At 46.5% G+C, this 22,718-nt stretch overlaps 1 protein-coding gene across 1 annotated transcript in view; it reads right to left on the reverse strand.

Moving 5' to 3' along the window:
• Window positions 1–18,697: 18,697 nt before the first annotated feature.
• Window positions 18,698–22,718, reverse strand: part of LOC149360896 (uncharacterized) — a 101,843-nt gene continuing 97,822 nt past the window's right edge. Inside the window, exon 5 of the mRNA XM_089567950.1 lies at window positions 18,698–18,957. Coding sequence (XP_089424076.1) covers window positions 18,698–18,957 — 260 coding nt within the window. The remainder of the gene's footprint in view (window positions 18,958–22,718) is intronic.

Here is a 22,718-nt window from a genome sequence, read left to right on the forward strand (position 1 = left end):
AGCTCGATGCCACGGTAGACAGGAGTCAATAGTGACGCCCAAAAGCGCATCTGACTGAACTGAAGTGACCAAGTTATATCTTCAACCAGCTTCACGTGTTTTTATACCTGGAAACAGGACAAAGCGGGATTTTTTCACTGCTATAGATAGTCTATCACCTTGAAGGTAATCTTGTACCGAAAGTAAAGCCTGTCGAGCTATCAAGGGTAATCGCTTGTGTTGATAGCCGGTATATCAAAAAGATGTATCGTCTGCATATATGGAGATACGCATATGCCTGCGATTTTTCTGCAACGAACCGTGGAGACCTTTCGTCACAGGATTAAAAAGCGTGGGGGAAACGGCACTTCCCTGAGGCACACCTCGCGGTACTGCCCTTTTGGAGCTTATGGTACTCCAGAGGACAGGGAACAAGACCAGACAGCCGGGACAAGCGCTACTAACAACAACAAGTTTACTGCAGCATACAAGGGTAATATACTCACATGGAAATCAGAAGCGCATGCGCCACCCATTCCGCGAAAAACATAAAAGATATAGCTAAGAATCCAAATATGACAATTCACATGCATGGATGATTGCTGACGGTGTGCTTAAGCACGGTTCGCTGTTTTATGACTATAGTATGCTTCACCCAATTCTCTAGTCAATTTATCTCGACGCTTGGGCATAATATTCACCTTATTAAGAAGCGGATTCCATGCTTTTGAATCCGACACTTTTGACACACTGAGATCGTTAAGATTACAGTCTTTGTAATGCAGGACCAAATTAGATGATGGGGCTCCTTTCAAAGACGTTTTATGTGGGCTCAAGCGCGTGTTTATGCATTTCCTCGTTTGGCCTATATAAATCTTACCGCATATGAAAGGAATGTCATAGACCACTCCCCCTGCACATGGCACAAAAGGCAAGTCATATTTCACTTAGCACTCTTTCTTAGTTTTTGTTTCAGTTGTCTGGCTGTTCTATGAACTATAGCACAAATTTTTCCTAGCTTATTTGGAGCCGAAAACAACACTTTAACCCCATATCTACTGCCAACTTGTTTGAGCCTGTGGGATAGTTGACGGATGTGCAGAATTACTGCATACTTCTTTATATCTTTACTGAAAGGTCCCTGTGGATCATGCGTATGAAATCACGAATTTTTTAGGACTTTATATCAAGCAAGAATTATCCCGTCAGTCCGGAAGCCCGCTAACCTTAGCCTCTAAACCTGTGGCTTGAAACTGCTATCGATAGCCTGGACACATGATTTAGTAATCACCGAACGCAAACACGACACTGCTATTCCACACTTAACTGTCTTTGAATGACCGGAACTGTAACTTAGCAAAGGCTTTTCCGATCTCTCTAGGAAGGACCAACACAAATGATGCTCTTCCCCTTCTAGTTCTATATCCAAGAATTGAAGCAGATTTATTTCCGATCTTTCAGAGGTAAATCTTAACGAAACACGCTTCGGGCAAATGTCATTAAAACGTCGTCCAAATGTCTCTTTGTATCACAGCCTCAACACAAACTAGATATTCGTCTACATATCAGAACACCTGTTTTACATATTTGCCTAATTTTCTTTGACATTCCTGTCCACATAAGAGAGACATATATTATTTATCACTTACGCCACTTTTGAACAAATGCTCACCCCCATTTTTTGAATATACAGCCTGCCGTCCCAATAAAAAAAATTGGATTTAGATACAAAGACACAAGCTCCAAAACAGTTCCCACAGATACACCGCACTTTGGAATTAATGTTCCCTCATCATTGTCGTCTTCTATACATTTCTTAACACTGGAGAAGCCTATGGTGCGGTAATGAATAGAATAAATCCTGAACATCAATACTAAACCTCCCACACACCCATTGGTTACTGTTTTTCAGATATTCCACAACTGCTACAGAATTTGGCACAAGAAACGGATCTTGTACTGAAAGTGTAGATAAACTGCTTTTTAAGAAACTTTCCTTTGTAAGAAACGGCTTTGTAAGAAAACCTAGGTGAGTTGTGGAATGTGTTGAAGCCTTGAAGGGGTCTGACGGGGGGGGGGGGGCGTTAAAAGGTGGGGTTTTTTGCGCCCTTGGTTAATTTCTTGACCTCCGAAAAAGTGCGTGTGCTGGTTTCAAATAAACAAGGCTATTTTGTTACGTTGGCAAAGAAACTTTTCCGCGAAAAGGCCGGAAATTCTATTGGAAAGAACTTTAAGCCTGTGCGCGCCGATGACTTGAAGCAGAAGCGTGAGGCGTTAAGGCCAGTAGAAGACATGAATTTAGAACGCCTGTGAAGGTCGATCATGAATGCAGAGGGAAATTGCCTACAAGTATTTTTTAAAACCCGTAAAACTGAAATCCCTTTCCGCTATATCGTTACTGAACGGGGCAACTGGCAACATGTTGTGTCAAATTTCTTACAAAGCAGTTTATCTTCACTTTTATTAGAAGATACGTTTCTTGTGCCAAATTCTGTGGCAGTTGTGAAATATCTAGAACACAGTAACCCAGTGGTGCGTGGAATGTTTAGTATTCATGTGCACGATTTACTCGATTCATTACCACACCATGGGCTCCTTCAGTGTGTTAGGAAATGTATAGAAGAAGACAATGATGAGGAAGCATTCATTTCAGAGTTCGATGTATCTGTGGGAACTTTTTTGTAGCTTCTGTGTTTTTATCCAAATCCCACTTTTGTTGAATGTGACGACAGGCTGTATATTGAAAAAGTGGTTGTGTGCATTGGTTCAAAAGTGGCGCAACTGATAAGTAATATTTTTCTCTCTTGTGAGGACAGGAATATCAAAGAAAATTTAGACAAAGATGCATGGGCGTCCGGAGGGGGGGGGGCAAGGGGGGGCGGCTGCACCCCCCTGGAAAATCACTCACTCTAACCGTGAGTGATGGCCGCACACCAGGGGCGGCGGTGCGCTCAGCAAAAAGAGTAAAAGCGGCCCCGCTTCCAGCTTTGGGTCACATCTGCGAAGTGCCGCGTCCGGGGACGCGTCGTTGCAGACATACAGCGGCACCGGCGAGCATGTGTTTCGAGGCGTCTTGAGATGGGTGCCTGTTTCTTTCATCTCTAGAGAGATAGCCACACGGAGGCAGACAGTGCACAATCCGGCCACCGATGAATTCTTCAGGAGGGAGGGACAAATCAGCCGTGTCCACCCCCGCTTTGTCGGGCTGCTCAAGGGCAACCAGGCGATGAGTTGGCGCCGCCGCCGCTCGCTGTCTCCTCCGATCCACGGGAGAGCGCAGTTCGGTAGAAGCGCCGCTTTCAGAATCTTCGGCAAAGGGGATTAGCAGTTGCTTTTGTTCACGGCGACGCAGTCTCCAGAGGCGCCCCCACACCAGCGTTCCTTGCATCTTCTCCGGAAGCCAGCACCTTTGGTCAAGGCAGCCCGATGGCGCCTGCCTGGCTCGCCTGGCTCGCCTGTCACCTCTGGCTGGGCCTCAAATCCCAACAGCGCCCATGTACTGTGCGATGTCAGTGCATGGTAAAGAGACCCAGGTGGTCGACATTATCCGGAACTCTGTACTACTCCGTCCCTCATAGCCTGAGTCGTTTTGGGGCTCTGAACCCCATAAAAACACACAAAACAAATTTTCCGACCGGAGTGGCGAGTGTCCCTTCCCCTCGGAAGTCGCGAGGCGTTCCTTTCACCCCCAAAGTGCTATTAGGAACGACGACAACAAGTCTCGCCGGGTGGCCGCCAGCACGCCTGTTTCTACTGTGTATGGCTGCTAGCGACTTGAGGGTGATTGCTTTCGGGCCTGCCGCCATGGACCACAAGCACCGAGAGGACCCAGGTGCCAGCTGACTTCAATTACGGAGTTTGCCCGGTTGGAGTGCAGGAACAAAACCAGACCCCCTTCACAAAGTGCCTGCACGTGTAGAACGCCGCCGCCGCCTCGGGGAGACGAACGTTATCTTCCCCATTTGCCGTGACCGTGCCAGGGAACAAAGGGCCTCGTCTCCGGTTGCTCTTTGGCGTGCCCAAGCACCGCGACAAGCTGGCGGGCCTCATCTCCGACCCAAGCACGACGAACCACTTTCGGCGTTTTCGTGACCTCGCGTCTGGCCTCGAGCGGCGGGTGGCATTTGATGATCAACAGATGTCGGTGACCCGCAGAAACCTTCGGCTGGCCGGAGGCCATCACCTACCGCCGTCAACGCTACCTCGACGACAACCTTCTTTCCCTCAGACTCCACATGTGAAGGGGGCGTGACCATAAGTGCAGTGTCGTGTGTGTGCGCACAGGTGAAAGCTCTAGGCCCCTCCCACTCCGGCAAGGGCGTCCTCAACCTAGGGACTTTAGGGAACAAGAAGGATATAAAACTCGACAACGGATGCGGCAGAATCGTCTCACTTCTAACCACCAATGTAAAATGTAAATAAACCTATTCTCCTTTCGCCATCTACCTCTTCGCTCAGCGGCACTCCTGTCCTGAACCCTCAACTCCAACAGTGCGTATTCGGGGATACTGCGGCAAGTAGGCCCTTGCATGTGTGCGCGCCTCTGTGTTTGTGCTTCGGTATTTTTAGTGGCCGGTTGTCAACGAAGCTGAGAACAATCAAGACAGCGGACGAGAAAACGACGAGCGGCGAGTAGTGTGTGTGCAAATACTCTACTGTGCGGTTGCGCGAGCAAGATGGAGCGAGGTGTATGAAGCTGCGAGCGTGCATTTATCTTGTAAATAAGTTTTCGTTGTATATATAGTCATTTTTTGTTTTCAACGTACGCATTCAACCGTTTTTTCAATCAATGTGTATATATTTTTAACACTACCAACCCCGAAGAACTCCATAGCCAGCGTTGTCTCGCGCGGTTCCGAATGATGGACATTCGGCGCTTCTTCAAGCGTCAGCGGTTGTCTGACGAAGCGTTATCCAAATGCGCCCCTGCAGATTCTGGTGTGATATGTGACAACGGTGTAGCATTTGAACAGAGTGATGCAAGCTTTTATCACCGGACAGTAGCTGATGTCGTCGACTCCATGGAAGGGACTCTGTCAACAGTGAGTTCAGGTAATGCAGCAGGCCGAGATGATTCCATTTCTCCTTTCTTGGGATTTATGTCCGGATTTGACCAGAGCGATGCAACCTTTCATCACCGGACAGTAGCCGACGTCGTCGTCTCCATGGAAGGAACTTCACCAGCGAGCTCCGGTCACGCAGTAAGCCGAGACGATTCCCTTTCTCCTTGCTTGGGATCGAAGTCCGGAGACAACATCAAGAAAACAAATAACTTGCCTCAAGAATATGACTTAGGAGAGTTTCTAGGCAAAGCTAAACTCACTGGCATACCGGACTTTTTGAAGTTACGTCTTCTTACTAAGCCATGGTCACCAAATGTTACATACGATTTTAAGAAGGATGTAACACCTGGAAAGAGGCCTTTTCGACATCAATGGCTGGGAGATTACGCCCCCTGGCTTGCGTACTCAGCGACAGCGAAAGGCGCTATTTGTCGTTTTTGCGTCATTTTTCCTCCACGTGTTCACCGGGGTACTCAAGGAAGTTTTATCGTGCGCGCTTTCAGTAACTACAGAAAAATTTACGAGGCGTGCAGGGATCACGTAAAATCCCAATGGCACCAGGAGGCAATGACGGCCTCACAGAACTTTATGGATGTGATGAAAGGCAAGCAGCTACCCGTTGTAGAGCAGCTGAACAGAGCACTCCACGCGCAAGTTGAAAGGAACCGTGAGAAACTATTTCCAATAGTTTCCACCATTGTCTTTTGCGCGACGCATGACTTGCCAATTCGCGGCAAGCAGTCCGATAGTGGAGTCTTCAATGATCTGCTTGACTTTCGTGTAGAAGCTGGAGATACTCTACTTCAGGAGCACTTCGCTTCTTCTGCTGGCAATGCCAAGTACACTTCTGTCCGCGTCCAGAACGAGATCATCACAATCTGTGGCGACATCCTGAAAGAGCAGATAGTTACCGAAGCTAACAAAGCGTTTGCTTTTTCCGTTCTTGCTGACGAAACTGCAGATATTTCAGGAAAAGAGCAGATGTCTATAGGCGTTCGCTTTATTGACAAGGCGGGAGCCGAAGTGTGCGTTCGAGAGCAGTTTTTGGGATTTGTAGAGCTGGAGCAATTAAACTCCGCTTGCATCGCCGCGGCAATCTTGAAGTTTTTGACGAATGTCGGGCTGATTCTTTCGAACCTCGTTGGACAGGGGTACGATGGATGCTCTACAATGGCTGGAAAAGAAGCTGGAGTGAACAAAAGTATACAAAAACAGTTCCCGAAGGCTCTATTTTTCCACTGTGCAAGTCACAAACTAAATCTCGTCATCAACGATCTGAACGACGTCTCTGAAATTCGAAACACAATTGGCATAATCAAACAAACCATAAACTTCTTCCGCGAGAGCGTACTCCGGAGAAAATTGGTGCCGAACATTCCGATGCTGTGTGAGACAAGATGGTCTGCAAAATATAAGTCTATTAGGATCTTCTCTCAGCATTACGTGGCCATAGTCGAAGCACTCGAGGAGCTCGCGTCCACGGAATCATGCTCGAACGCTGCAACTAGACAACGAGCTCACATCCTCTACTGCGCAACAACAAGCTCATCTTTCATCGTCTGCTTGCATATTGTAGCGAAGTACAGCGCTCGGCTCGAACCAGTTACGAACATTCTGCAAGGTGTATCCATGGACTTCCATTCTGTGCATGACCACATCACTGAGCTGCAACGTATTTTTCGCGGCCACCGGACGAACGCTGTAGAGGAGTTCTCTAACATCATGAATGCAGCAAGGGAGGCAGCCAATCACTTAAATGTGGTGATATCTGTGCCAAGACAAGTCTCTCGTCAGGCCCACCGAGACAACTACGGGATTCAGTCGCCGGAGGAATACTACCGTGTGGCAATATATGTGCCGTACTTGGACTCCCTCACTGCTTCTTTAGCTCGGCGCTTTTCTGAAAGCAATGAGAGGAGCTTCAAACTTCTCCAGCTGCATCCATCAAAAATGAAGCACTTGAGCCGTGTTGAGTTCGCTGTTCTCGCCGAAGAACTCCAGTGCTTTTACGGCATCGACAACTTCAAGGAAGAGGCCATCTCTTGGTACGAGATGTGGTGCAACAAAACTGGGGACCCATCAGAAATAACTTACTCCGAGCTTCTACATCAGGCCAAGACATTCTTCCCTGGTGTTGCAAAAGCCATTGAGGTGGCTCTGGCTTTGCCAGTTACTACCTGTACGGTCGAACGCTCCTTCAGTACAATGAGGAGAGTGAAAACGTGGCTACGCTCAACGATGACAAACGACAGACTGGACGGCCTTTGTATGATGAGTGTGCACCGAGAGCCTGTAATGAAGCACAGGAATGAATTTATCACCCGTGTCATCACGCAATTCGCCCAGAAAAATCCGAGGCGTCTACAGTTGCTGTTTACTGACTGACTGTCGTTGCATGTTTGTGAACATATTGTGCTGTGTGCTGGTCATCAATCCGGGTGTGTCGAGAACCCGTATGCAGCAAGACTGAGCACTCTTCTCCACGAAGTGATAGTATCTTTTTGCATTTTTATTAATTTTAATTGTTTCTTCGTTGATAAACTCCAATGTATCTCTCCTAGCCACGCTTTAATTTGCTGTTTGTAATTTTTCTTTCATGTGTGTATTTTACTTATTTATTTTATTTATTTATAAATAAATAAATTTACTCCGCAAATAGTGCCTTTTTGCTACGAACATAACCCCCCCCCCCCTCCGGCGCCAACAGCCAATGGGGCCCCCCCCTGCAAAAAATTCTGCGGACGCCCTTGCAAAGATGTAAAACAGATCTTTCGACAAGTGGATGATTATCAAGTTTTTGTTGAAGGGTGTGATTTAAAGAGACAGGTGGACGACGTTTCAGTGACTTTTGCCCGCAGCGGGTTTCGTCTGAGATTTACCTTTCAAACACCGGAAATGTTTGGATTCATATTTGCTAGCGCTTAGTTAACACAGTTAGTACAATGAAAACCCAAGCGGAACGTGAAATTTTTGAAGCTGTGTGCATTGATAGTGAAGGTTCGAAATGCCTCAGCACCCCATCTGTTAATCTGTCAAAAAAAGAAATGATGTTCCTGAGGCGTGGCGTTGCTACTGCGCATGTGTGAGTTCAGTTATTTTGAGACGTCATATATTGATTGTTTTTCGAATTAGCGGCAGTTGAAGACTAGCGTCTGTCCTGTGTATTTGTGTTCTTGTCCTGTGTGTTAACTAAGCGCTAGCAAATATGAATCCAAACGCTTTCCAACTAGCCCAAGATTCCGCCTTATTAACCGGAAATGAATCTGCTTCAACACTTGGATAGAAAACTAGACGGTAAAAATAATCAAATCAAATCAAATCAAATCTTTATTTCAGCACCGCAAAAATGCTGAGGGTCGTGGACAAAAAGCCTCTCTATGGGCTTGACTAGGCCCACGGCCCTTTTCTACATGGCAGCATGGCATACAGCAAGAGAAAATTGTTCTAATTGTACACAGCTCTCAGAAAAAAAGAGAAAAAAAGAAAAAAAGAAAGAAAAGGAACACAAATGGAAGTTCACAGAAGGTAAGCGACTTGGTACAGTTGTTAGGAATATAAATACAGGCTTGTATGAAACAAATCTACTATGAAGGCAGTTCTTAATAGCATAGAAAGATTGCATGAAATGTCAACAAGAGAATGACTGCAATAAGAACTAAACAATGACTAAAGAAATATAAAATTCGTAACAAAAAGAAAACTGAAAAAAAAGAAACTTCTACCTACATTTGTTTAAGTTGAGGGAAGGAGATGACGCAACATTTGAAGTCCATAATTTGTTCGTGAGTATGGAATTTACCAGGTTTCAGCTTGTCGTGTAGTACGAATACTAGTTTTTAGCTTTAGGTTTGCAATCTTATCTAATGCGGTATTATTCTTTTTTATGCCAGCTTCATAGCGCCTGAACAAGTTAGCATCGTACATGTCCGGGATAGGAAGTAAGTTTAATTCAGTAAAAAGTGGTTGTGTGTGACTGTCAAATGGAGTGTTCATGATGGCGCGAATTGCTTTCTTTTGAGGAATGTGTGTTGGTCAATCATGTGTGTTGGTCATGTGTGTTGGTAATCATGTGTGTTGGTCCTTCCTAAAGATATTTGAATAGCCTTTGTTAATATACAGTTCTGGGCATTCAAAGACAGTTAGTTACGTGTGGCTTAGCAGTGTTGTGTTTGGGATCGGTGATTACTAAATCATGTGTCCACGCTACTGATAGCAGTTTCAAGCAACAAGCTCAGAGGCTAAGGTTAGCGGGCTTCCGGACTGACGTGATAATGCTTGCTTGCAATCATCATCATCATCAGCCTGACTACACCCACTGCAGGGCAAAGGACTCTCCCATGTCTCTCCAATTAACCCTGTCCTTTGCTAGTTGCCGCCACTGTATCCCCGCAAACTTCTTAATCTCATCCGCCCACCTAACTTTCTGCCGTCCCCTACTACGTTTGCTTTCTCTTGGAATCCACTCCGTTACCCTTAAGGACCAGCGGTTATCTTGCCTTCGCATTACATGCCCTGCCCAAGCCCACTTCTTCCTCTTGATTTCAACTAGGATGTCATTAACCCGCGTTTGTTACCTCACCCACTCCGCCCTCTTCCGATCTCTTAACGTTACACCTATCATTTCCCTTTCCATAGTTCGCTGCGTTGTCCTTAACTGAAGCTGACCCTCTTTGTTAGCCTCCACGTTTCTGCCCCATAGGTGAGTACCGGTAGGATACAGCTGTTATATACTTTTCTCTTCATGGATATTGGTAAGCTACCATTCATGACCTGAGAGAACCTGCCATACGCGCTCCACCCCATTCTTATTCTTCTAGTTATTTCCCTCTCATGATCCGGATCTGCGGTCACTACCTGCCCTAAGTAGACATATTCTCTTACTACTTCTAGAACCTCGCTACCAATAGCGAACTGCTTTTCCCTTGCAAGGCTATTGAACATTACTTTGGTTTTCTGCATGTTAATTCTTAGCCCCACCGTTCTACTCTGCCTGTCTAGCTGATTGATCATGCTTTGCAGTTCTTGTCCTGAGTGGCTTAGCAAGGCAATGTCATCAGCGAATCGCAAATTACTCAGGTATTCTCCATTAACTCTTATCCCCAACTCTTCCCATTCCAGTCCCCGGAATACCTCCTGGAAGCAGGCAGTGAAGAGCATTGGCGAGATCGTGTCTCCCTGTCTGACACCTTTCCGTATTGGAATTTTATTGCTGACTTTATGGAGAACTATAGTAGCTGTGCAATCGTTATAAATATCTTCCAATATTTTCACATAGCACTCTTCCACACCCTGATTCCGCAATGCCTGCATGACAGCTGAGGTTTCCACTGAGTCGAATGATTTCTCGTAATCAATGAAGGCTATATATAGGGGTTGGTTATATTCTGCGCATTTCTCTATCACCTGATTGACAGTGTGAATGTGGTCTATTGTCGAGTATCCTTTACGAAAGCCTGCCTGATCATATGGTTGACTAAAGTCCAAGGTTGTCCTGATTCTATTAGCGATTACCTTAGTAAATACCTTGTAGGCAACGGACAATAAGCTGATCGGTCTGTAATTCTTCAAGTCCTTGACGTCTCCTTTTTATGAATTAAGATAATGTTAGCGTTCTTCCAAGCTTCTGGTACTATCGAGGTCACAAGGCATTGCGTATACAGGGTGGCTAGTTTTTGTAGCACAATCTCTCCTCCTTCCTTCAGCAAATCTGCTGTTACCTGATCCCCACCAGCTGCTTTCCCTCTTTGCATTGCTCCTAAGGCTTTCTTTACTTCCTCCTTCGTTACTGGCGGGATGTTCAAATGCTGTGCTCTACTGCCTCCCTCAGTAACTTGATGATTACATTCGCTACTGTATAGATTTGTGTAGAACTCTTCGGCTAATTCAACTATCTTATCCATATTGCTGATGACATTGCCCTGTTTGTCTTTTAGCGCATACATCTGGTTTTTACCTATGCCCAGTTTTCTGCTCACTGATTTTAGGCTACCTCCATTCCTTAGAGCATGCTCGATTTTCTCCATGTTAAACTTTCTTATGTCGGCTACCTTGCGCTTATTTATTAACTTAGATAGCTCTGCTAGTTCTATCCTGTCTGTGGAGTTAGACGTCCTCATGCTTTGACGTTTCTTAATCAGATCTTTAGTCGCCTGAGATAGCTTGTTGGTATCCTGTCCACCATCCTACCGCCTACTTCTGCGGCGCACTCTGTAACAATAGCTGTAAGATTATCATTCATTGTTTCAACACTACGGTCGTCTTCTTCAGTTAAAGCGGAACAACTGTTTCGCAACGACATTCTGAATTCCTCTACCTTCCCTCTTAATCCTAACTCGTTAATAGCCTTTCGATTCACCTGTTTCCTCCGTTCTCTCTTCAAATCTAAGCTAATACGAGATGTTACCATTCTGTGGTCGCTGCAACGGACCTTACCGAGGACATCCACATCCTCTACAATGCCAGGGTGTGCACACAGTATGAAGTCTATTACATTTTTAGTCTCACCATTGGGGCTCTTCCACGTCCACTTCCTGTTTGCTCGTTTGCGGAAGAAGGTATTCATAATCCGTAAATTATTTCTATCTGCGAACTCTACTATAACTCTCCCCTACTGTTCCCAGAACCTATGCCATAGTCACCTACCGCCTTGTCTCCAGCCTGCTTTTTACCTACCTTTGCATTAAAGTCGCCCATCAGTACAGTGTACTGTGATTTTACTTTGGTCATTGCCGATTCCACATCCTCATAGAAGCTTTCAACTATCTGCTCATCATGGCTTGATGTAGGCGCGTAGGCCTGCACCACCTTCAGCTTGTACCTCTTGTTTAGCCTAATTACGATAGCTGCCACTCTCTCGTTAATACTGTAAAACTCCTCGATGTTGCCAGCTATATTCTGATTTATGAGAAATCCCACACCTAGTTCTCGCCTATCTGCTAATCCACGATAGCACAGTACATGCCCGCCCTTTAATACTGTATACGCCTCATCTGTCGTCCTAACCTCACTAAGCCCTATGACATCCCATTTAATACTGGCTAATTCCTCCAGCAGCACTGCTAAGCTAGCCTCACTTGATAAGGTTCTTGCGTTAAATGTTGCCAGGTTCAGTTTCCAATGGCGGCCTGTCCGGAGCCAGAGATTCTTAGCACCCTCCGCTGCGTCACAGATCTGACCGCCGCCTTGGTCAGTTGCTCCGCAGCCGCTGGGGACTGAGGCCCGAGGGTTAATTGGTTTGTTCATAGAAGGTTGTGGCCAAGTACTACACCAGGGTGGCCAAATCCTGTTCTGATGAGGAAGTGCGTTGTCGGCTCTGATCACCGAAATCAGGCCGCACTCCAAGCCTGGTTGTGCAATTCCATCGACACGCGGAGTTTTTTTTATATCCGGTGGAGAATTGCGTGGCACCGGGATTCGAACCCCGGTCCTCTTGCACGCGAGGCGGATGCTCTACCTCTACGCCATCGCTGCTGGGATGCTTGCAATAAAATCCGAAAATGGTAAGGTCGTTTCGTAAGCATGATTGACAGGGACCTTCCAATAAAGATCTAATGAAATATGCAGTAATTCCGCACATCCATCAACTATCGCACAGGCTCAAGCAAGTTGGCAGCAGATATGGGGTTAAAGTGTTCTTTTCGGCTCCAAACAAGCGATTAAAAATTTGTGTTGTGGTTAGTAGAAGAGTTCCAAGTGAAACATGAGTTTCGTTTTGTGTCATGTGCAGAGGGGGTGGTCTATGATAATCCATTTACATGCGATAAGAATTATATAGGCCAAACGGCGAAATGCATAAACACGCGCTCTTGCCAACGTAAAATGCCTTTGAAAGGACCTGCGTCATCCAATTTGGCCCTACATTACAGATACTGCAATCTTAATGATCGCAGTGTGTCAAAAGTATCGGATAAAAGAGCATGCAATCCATTTCTTATTGAGGCTAAGATTATGTACACGCATCGAGATAAATTGGCTAGGGAATTGGGTGAAGCATATTGTATTCATAAAAACAGCGAACCGTGCTTGAGCAAACCGTCAGCAATCATCCATGCATATGAATTGTCATATTTGGATTCATAGCTGTATCTTTTGTTTTTTTCCGCCGGAAGGGTGGCGCATGCGCTTCTGGTTCCCATGAGACTATATTACCCTTGTATGTTTCAGTAAACTTGTTGTTGTTAGTAGCGCTTGTGCCTGCCTTCTCTTCTTGTTCCCTGTCCTCTGTCGCAGCGCCGGTAAAAGTTTCGAACATGGACCAACTAGGTAAAATCTCCGTGTTATTGGTATGGTACTCCCTAACCGCCCTCTTGTTGTGCGATCACAAACAAAGGTGTGAATGGATCTTGGCAGACGCCCTGTATGCGAATGCCTTACAAACTATTCAGTTGTGAGCACGTGGTTGTGAGCTATGAAGGACACTATCAAAAGCATTTGCTGCGTCAAAGAAGGCCGATAACAATCTGATGTTCAGTGTGGCTTACCAAGTCTAATACGCTATCTTGCACACTTAAACCCCGGCGGAAACCAGCCATACATGTTGGTAGTGCCTTGCTGTTCTCAAGCCACTACTATAGTAGTTCAGTTGCGAGCTTCTTCATCAGCTTAGTCCCACAGGATGCCAGTGAAAAAGGACAATAAGAAGCCGCGTCCGCCACTTCTTTTCCAGGCTTCAGCACCGGAACAACACAAGCCACCTTCCATGAGGGAGGAACGGCGCCAGTCTGCCCAGCTCGGTTGAATTAGCTTATGAGTGCCTTCCTGCGTTCCAGGGGCATGTTCTGCAGCATTTAGTTCGTGATGCAGTCGCGACCTGGTGTAAACCAGCGCCGCAGACCACTGAGCTCTGTCTGAAGCTCCCTAAGCGTCAGCGAGGCATCAATAACAGACGTGCAGGCAGCAAGTGGAGGACAGAGGTCAATTCCAGAATTTCCAGGTGGAAACGCATCAGCAAAGTCAGCTGCCAAGTACGCAACAGGTTTCTGTTTGCGTATTGCAAGAGCTGGGAGAGGGCCAGATTCTCCTACAAGACGGCCAGTGACTCGCCATATTCTGGTCATTGGTGAGAATACAATAAAGCTAGCACGCAGGAAGGCCGATTACGACCTGCAGAGCTTGTTCGTTTGGGGTCGAATGGCAGAACTCAGCCTATTGAAGGCAGTCATAAAGGCTCTATTGCCTTTTTTCCACATAAGGTGTCGCTGCCCCCATCAGCATGATGCGCAAGTTAAGTTGTAAATTTGAAACCGAAAAATGGTCAATTAACTTCATCGCCGAAGTGGCAGCCATCTTACTAGAAATCATTTTTTCGATAACATCGCCGGATACACATGCTAAGTAGTCTCCGTGCTTGTCCCTGTTGACAACACGGCAGATTCTTGAGCCACGCTTACGGAAGTGGGCAGCAAACACAAAAATAGGGTAATGGTCGCTTCGCGTGCCGTCATGTACTCTTGACCGCCACACTCAGACATCAGCTGAATGTAAAGTCAGGTCTGTAGCTGCGGCTGAGTCTGGAGGTTGGAAGAAAGTGGGGTTTCCATGACTGGAAACCCAAAGGTCCGAACTGTGCATGACGTGGACGAGTTTGCGCCCGCAGTAATCCGTCTTCCTGTCACCTCAGACTGAATGACGGGCGTTGAAATCACCGTAGGGAATTCGAGGAGCTGGGCAGCAGTCAGAAAGCTAGTGAAGAAACAAATCCAATGCTACCTTCTTCCGCGAAGACACGTATATAGATGCAATAGAAGTCGAAAGCCGAGCTGTATCCTAACAGCTGCTACCTCAATGCTATCCGTGCAAAGGTCGGTGACGTTCAAAGCTACATGGGAAATCTCCCGACATACGTAAAGCGTAGCACTGCCTGTTGAAAAGTCTTTATGTTGCTGTTTTTATGGGCGACGTATCCAAAGATCTTAAGAAGTTTTGCTTCACATGCCTTCCACATGCATGTGGAATTCCACATGCTCCACATGCATGTGGAGCAATACTTCTGGAAACAAGTGTAATCTGCAAAAGTAAAGACGCGATCGCACGCGAATTGATAAAAGCGCACCGAGTATGTTAAAGTGGGAGTGCATGTGTTAGCACCCCTTCGATCCTGATATATAAAAAAGAATGTCAGTTTTTATATATGGCATAGTATCTGCGGATTCACCTGTTCTTGTTTTGCCACATTCGAGTTTCTACGCACGTGCTTTTAACTGTGTTCTCTCCTATCTGTCTTTACCCCCCTCCCCCCCCCCCCCGTTGTGTTTGATATATACGCGGCGGTTTATGAACACACTAAAGTGTTGCATGTAGCGCCTGTCCTGTTGTTTTTCCTCCGCCTTTGTATCATCTTGTTGCGCTTTTATTCTTGTCACTGTATGGTCAACACCGCATTTTTAACAAGCAAAATCTGCTTCACAAGCTGCAAAATCATATGTGCCTCCGCACTGCTTGCAGCGTTCGCCTTCGGTGCAAACTTTTCCCACATTCCCAAACCGTTGCGGAGCTTCAGGAAAATCGGGGTCTGCAAGTTTTGTGAATCCTAGGTCAATCTTTTCTAGGCGCTCTCTTTTGGAAACGAATGCCACCACAACAAAGTTGGTAGGTTTCACAGCCATTCCTTTGCCTGAGACTCCACACGACGCATCAGTCGTCTCACAGGAAGAGCACCTTGAGGTTTCAAGCAATCAAGAAGGTCGCTTTCTTAGTACCACATTGGCAATCATTCATTAACACAGGTGTTCATCTTGTAGGCATGAAGCAATCGGACTTTAACCCTAACGTAACCAATCTGAGACCTTTTGAAGGATGTCAACCTGCTTTTCTGTTGAGATACATAAATTAAGAGCCGCTTGCGTGGTGAATCGGCTGCGAATCGGAGCTGATATTTGCAGGAATTTAATGGCCGCGAAGAGCATAATAGTACAGGTGCTGCCACCTTTGATCGACCAAGTTTGCTCTTCGCGGGCAATCTCTTGCGACCAATCATTAATCTGCCTGCCACAGTGCGTAGTTCGCTCAAAATCCAGTGACCAGGTCATGATGACGGCACAAGATTAGTTTGAATAGGTGCCGACTTTCCCGCATAGGTTGTTACTCGGGAAATTTTAGCGGACTTTTCGCTCACAAACAACGAAACCGACGATGCCTACGGCATTTCTGAGACACGAGCACCTTAACGCCGTCGCGTTAAAATTGCCTTTCAAAAAGAGTCACGCACAAATGGTCTGAGAAAACCAATGGAACAATCGCGTATGAAGGTGGTGCCATACATGTGGTCTTCATCGAGTCGGAGGGATGTGGCAGACGCGGGCAAATGCGTCAACTCGGATCATAAGCTGTGTTGCAGCAAGATCATGAAGGGGAATCGTGTGATGCACGTGACGGCAACCACAAGGCTGGGAGCGTCTGCAAGAATATTGGTGGTGCCGTTTACGTGTCGAATGTTGGTGGTACATTTCGAGACATAAGCAAGCTCACGAACTTGCAGCGGGGAGCAAGGGCTGTCGGAGTGGACAAGCGAATGGTCAGGGGCTTGTGGTCCGCAAAGATGGTGGAAGCTCGACCTTAGGAAAGCTGACGGAAGTGGTGAACAGCACGGTACATGACGTGTACCCTCGGAACAAACACGCTATAACACGAGTGAGTAGGGGCCATGCGCTTGGAGGAGGATGCGGAAGCTTGCCGGGCGCCATAAGTGTGCTGTTGGATGACAACACCGACACCAGTACAAAAGCCCTGTCTGGCCTAGGGTTAGCTAGCAGGAGTGCGGCGGCCAGGGCGTCTGTTACGACGACAAACGCTGTGTGAGGATCGGCTTTCCATTTTAGGGGATGCGTCTTACGTTTCCCCTTGAGATGACGATCAAGCGGCTAGACCAAGTGACACAACTCCGAATAAAATGACGATAGTAGCTCACCATGCCGAGGAACTGGCGTAGGGAAGTAACAAAGGAAGGTTGTCGCAAATACACAGTCGCTTGTACCTTGGACGTGATAGGTGGAATTCCAATTATGTCGACTTTGTGACAAAGGACGTCAAGAAAAGCGACACTGAGTTGACCTTCGCATTGTTCATGACGATGCCGTAGGCATATATTCGGTGAAATAGCTGGCGCAGAAGAATTAAGTGCTCGCCCTTAGACTAGTTGGCTACAACAAGGCCGTCCATGTAAGCGACTATGAAGGACGTTGTCTTTGTAACATTGAAAGGTCTATGCAGAGTTACTGTGCCCGAATGGCTCCGCACCAATACAAAACGGGCAAATGGTGTTGTGATAGCGGTCTTCCAAATGCCTTCCTGTGCCATTGAAATTTCGCGGTAGCGCGGACGAGGTCAATCCTTGACAAGACGGTCGTGCCATGCAGAGCTGCGGTGAAGTCCTGGATACGGGGTAGTGAACAGCGGGCGGGGATGGCCTGGGTGTTGGGATAGTGGTCGTCGTGACACGGCCGCTAGTTCCCCGCCTTCTGGGGCACCATGTCATGTGAAGAAGCCCAAAGGCTAGAAGACAGTCAGATTCCCAACTCGAGCTCGTGCTCAAATTCCACACGAGCGATCTTCAGCGTGTCCGGAGCACGGCGACGTGGACGAAAAAAAAAACAGCCCCATCCAATGGGGCCCAGATGGGGACGCAAGTCATGTCGAACAGCCAGGTTTCAATGTGCTGGGGCCGTGAGGGTATGGCACTCGCTCACTAAAAGGACTAAAGGAGGATCGACAACCGGTATACAGGAATAACCCGCATCATCAGTTGCATGCGCTGAAGGAATCTGGACCGAGAGGCTGTTGGTTGAATCCAGAAGACGGCGAGACTTGAAATCGAGAAGAAGACCATGATGAGTGAGGAAATCTGCACCGATGATTGATGAAAGAAAACCACGAAAATCCAGCGAAAAACTCGATTAAGATCCATGTTTAGTGTCACAGAGAACTGCTGATAGGCTTCAGTACGTATGCCGTTCACAGCGAGCATGTGCGTGAACCGTCTCGAAGTACGGTCGTGGCGCGTAGCCGACGGGGCGCTGATTCGGGCACCGTTATAAATCAGGAGTTTCGTTCCGATGGTCTTGTCAGTAGCGTAAAAAAGGCGGCAGGGCTCCAGTCTTTGACTACTGCTCGCCACTAGCTGTTTGCCGGCTGGTTCCCCATTCAAGAACTCAAGAGCAGACAGTGAATTGCGTAGGCACCAAAGCAGTGGTGGAAATGACACAGCTATGGCGGTAGTGGTAAGGCCGAACGGCGCTCTTGGAAATCGGGACGGGACGAAATACGCCATCGTTGGCTCAGGCGAGGCCATCTGCGACCGCGAGGCGCTGTGGCAGTGATGGTAGAAAAGCTGACGGTGGCAACCTACGGACGGGAGTTGCCGGCCTCTGGGATCTTATTGGGTAAGTATGCAATTTTTCAGAAATCCGTCCTCGAGGTAGCGGCCAAGATCATCTGGACGTCCGCCGGAAGCCGCTAGACGAACAAGTCACATATGCGACTGTCGTCCAACTATGGGTTCCCTGCGTCAAAAAGTTGCACCATGCGACGGAGCAGTTGAGTTTGGCAGCAGTCCCCAAGACCCTCGGCTTATATAAGGTGTCAAATATGCGTTCGCACCGACGCTGCAGTGCGCGTGTGGAGCGTGGCCTTAAGTTGGTCGTGGGGATCGGCCGGGTGGTTCAATCTGAACCGGGCCAGGATATCGGTGACCTCGTCAGCAGCCGCAGGAGGTAGGGCGATGGGGCTGCTTTGAAGTGGGCCTCGAAATGGTGAAACCAAAGTGCTGGGTTGCTTTCCAAGAATGGCGGAGGGCGCACACCGAGAGCTAGGTCGGGTTCCAGGGCCTGAGGCGTCGGAGTCGGAACCGAGCTGCTGTCCGCGTTCTGCGTAGACAGCGGGTGCTGGTGGCGCTCCGTCGATCTACGTCGTCCTGCAAGGACTGCAGGGATAACCTCCGCAGGTCAGGAGGTGCAGAGTGCAGGTGGAAACAGGACCCGAATCAGTCGTCTGCTGGAGTCGCTTAAAAAAATTTGTGATGAGTTTCTTCTAAAAAGTTGCTTGACACATCACACTCATCAGGTATTTCTGGTGAACTATGAAAATTGGCCATCGACTTTCTGATTAAGGCGTGATGTGTGTTTTTCTGTTGAGATTCTCCTGAATTTCTTTTGCATACATGCTTAATTCATTATGCATTTCTGAATGGTTTATGATGAATTGAAATCAGTGTTCTCGACAAAAAAAATGTCGCGAATTTCATTTTTTTACCGGCTATTTAACATAACACACACTGCTGCGGTGAAGCACTCTTGCGTCTAATGTAAACATCCACTAGACAATTCTATGTGCTACTGTCGCTGAAACGTGGAACAGCCCAGGACCATAACCTGCCAGTCATTGCTGCAAACAGCTTCCATCGACCCTTTGAAAGGAGCAAGCAGCAAGGTCAAGAGAAAAGGGTATTACAAACTCTGGAAGTACATGGCGCACTGATACACTCACCTATCTGTACTCCTTCATAACGCGGGTTCATGATTATATAGCACCAACAAGACGCCCTTCAAAAAGTATTACTTAGGAGCTGTTAATAAGTAGCGTTTTCTAGCATGATTCTGGCATCATATGCGCAATCTCCGGCAGTTACAAATCAAGGGATTTAGCTACAAAGTTCGGTTAGTTGACGTGCATCATTACTGCACCAGAAATTTAAAATCTCGCGCGGTGTTTGAAAAAGGTGTCTTCTGATGTCTTCACGCATCAGAAGAACTGCCTTTTTTTTCATCACGAAAGTTCCTGCAAAAACACATCAAGAATTTATGTCGTCAGCCCGGTCTGTAAAAGTTAATGCGAAAATTCATTGAGGATTTATGATTTGAGTCTGGTACTAAAAGTGAATACATAAACTCATTAGGAATTTATGATAGGCTGATGCGAAAACACAGCATATGTGACCTCTGTGATTACCCATGACTACAGCGCAACGAACGGGACAAGAAGAAGAACACAGGCAGAGACACAACACAGTGCTGATTCCATGACTACAGCGCAGCGAACGGGACAAGAAGAAGGACACAGGCAGAGACACAACACAGTGCTGATTCCATGACTACAGCGCAACGAACGGCACAAGAAGGAGGACACAGGCAGAACCACAACACAGCGCTGTGTTGTGTCTGTGCCTGTGTCCTTCTTCTTGTCCCGTTCGTTGCGCTGTAGTCATGGAAAATCGGAACCAACTCGCCCAGCAACTTACTCTGTGATTAATTTGTGATGACTCACCATTCTCTATCACAATGACATCAGAAATTCAATATACGTTTTTGTAACGGCTCCCGAAAAGTTTTTTTTTATTCGTATCTCCTCGAGCCAACACTGAGCCCGAGCTCTTTGTGTGACGTGGCTTATGTCTTCGCCTTTTCCGCGCACTCTCATCGTCCAGACATGGCGCTGTTACGGCGTTACTAGTTTTGCTTAGAAACTGGACGGTTTTTATTTCTGGCTGGCAACATTTCCATGAGCTATCGGCACCTTTCTTGTGCGCTTATATATTCACTCTAGCTATTCAACTTCTTACCTAAAGGAGATAAAATCAGTTGATACTTTCCGCAGCGTCCGGCACGCATCGTCTTCTGCATTTTACTGTTGAGTTTCGCAATTCTTTCTTAACGGAAGCCGCAGATTAGCTAGTCAAAAAAGAGGTACTGCTAATCCTTCCATTATAGACGCCAGAAGCCTTAGTTGTAGTCCTGCAAAGGGCAAGACGCCCGAGAAGGAAGACATGGTTCAAACGTTCATGCTAGCCCTGCTAACGGAGATCCTTCAGTGTGTTCAGGTAGTAGCTGTACCTTTATTTCTTCGCCTCTCCAGCGAACCACTAAAAGACAAGAGAATGTTCCCTCCCTATACTTTAGTCATTAATTGAAGGCGTGGAACACACACGGGCTCAAAGAATGTAGGCGGGACTGAGCGCCACTCACAAGTAATTTATTCGGAGGCAAAGCGCAGAAATATATAGCCGTCGCACTCGCAATGAACACCATCTTACTTCAGGTTTGATATGGTAGCCAGCGCCTGAAATAGTTCTTCTCGGCCGTATACAAATAAGGGACATGTCGCCGGTACACATGCTTCTTTTATTACTATCAAAATGCTTCAATTAATTCCTAAGCGATAGTATTTTTGCTTTGTGACAATCCATGCACCAGCTAAACATGGCTCACATGAGCGTGACGGGCAGGACCTTATATGTCTGGGTAAATTAGGGCCCTGTTTATCTTGTTTATGATAAAGCCTGATATCCTGTTTATGATAAAGCCAACCTGTGACGAAACAGGGTCAACGCCCACTGACGAACAAAATGCCACCGTATTCTCGGAACCAACGGATGAAATCGAAATTTGTAGCGCATTCCTTAACCAGAGAAACACCAACTCAGTCGATGTCCACGATCTTCAGATAAAGCCTGTCAAGTTCGTAATTGACGTTATTGCGCCTCACTTGACATATATTTTTAACCTCGTCCTCACAACTGGCTGTTTCCCAAGTCGCATGAAAAAAGCAAAGGTATCGGTCATCTTTAAAGGCGGCAAAGAAAACGACGCGGCTAACTACAGGCCGGTATCTATATTACCCGTGTTTTCAAAGGGCCTAGAAAAAATAATATTGGTGCGCATAGAAAACTTTTTCTCCAGACATAACATATTACAAGAGTACCAACATGGTTTCCGTCGAGGCAATTCAACCAAAACAGCGCTACTAACAATGAAAGAGCTCATCATCAAAAATATTGAATGCAAGACGCTTACGCTTGGTATTTTTATAGATTACAGCAAGGCCTTCGACTTTCTAAACCACAAAATTCTGTTGAAAAAACTTAGTGCTTACGGTGTCCGCGGTGTATCTTTGGTGTTGTTTAACTCTTACCTGAGTGATCGAATGCAGTGTGTTAGTATTGGGGGCCATACCTCATCGTTTAAGAGCATTTCATCTGGCGTGCCACAAGGCAGTCTTTTGGGGCCATTTCTTTTCAATGTATATGTCAATGACATTGTTCAATCCAATTCAGATGGTTGTTATGTTCTTTACGCTGACGATACCAGCGTGTTTGTTTCTGGTCATGACATACAAGAGGTGAGTGCTAAAGCAGAAACTTAGATGACAAAGATAATCAACTGGTCCAAAGCCAATGGTCTTAGGATTAATGCAAAAAAATCGAAAGCCATAATTTTTAAACCGAGTGGCAAACAGGCTATAATGCACCATCTTTTAACACTCGGTACTGCTACTGTTGAAGTTGTCAACCAACATAGGATTTTAGGAGTGACATTCTCGTCTGATATGAAATGGACACACCACATAGATTTCTTGCGCAAATCACTATCATCGGCTGCGGGAGCACTTGCCAGATGCCGACATTATCTCCCGGAAAAAAAAAGGTTTACATTTACCACGCATTATTCACGTCACATATAAACTATTGCTCTCTTGTTTGGGGAACAACAACGATTAGTAACATTAACGCAATTTTCCTTCTACAGAAAAAAACTCTTCGTAATATTGCTAATGTATCGTGCTACCATCCGACAGAAGAATTGTTTGTGAGGTATAAAATAATAAAAGCAAGACTTTATCTAGAATTTCGCTTACTGCACACTTTCTTTTATGCAAATAATGCCCTTCAAACTTTTTTAAAGAACACCG

Source organism: Amblyomma mixtum, chromosome 2, assembly GCF_055824585.1.
Source record: "Amblyomma mixtum isolate Tamu chromosome 2, ASM5582458v1, whole genome shotgun sequence".
Classification (NCBI taxonomy): Eukaryota; Metazoa; Arthropoda; class Arachnida; order Ixodida; family Ixodidae; genus Amblyomma; species Amblyomma mixtum.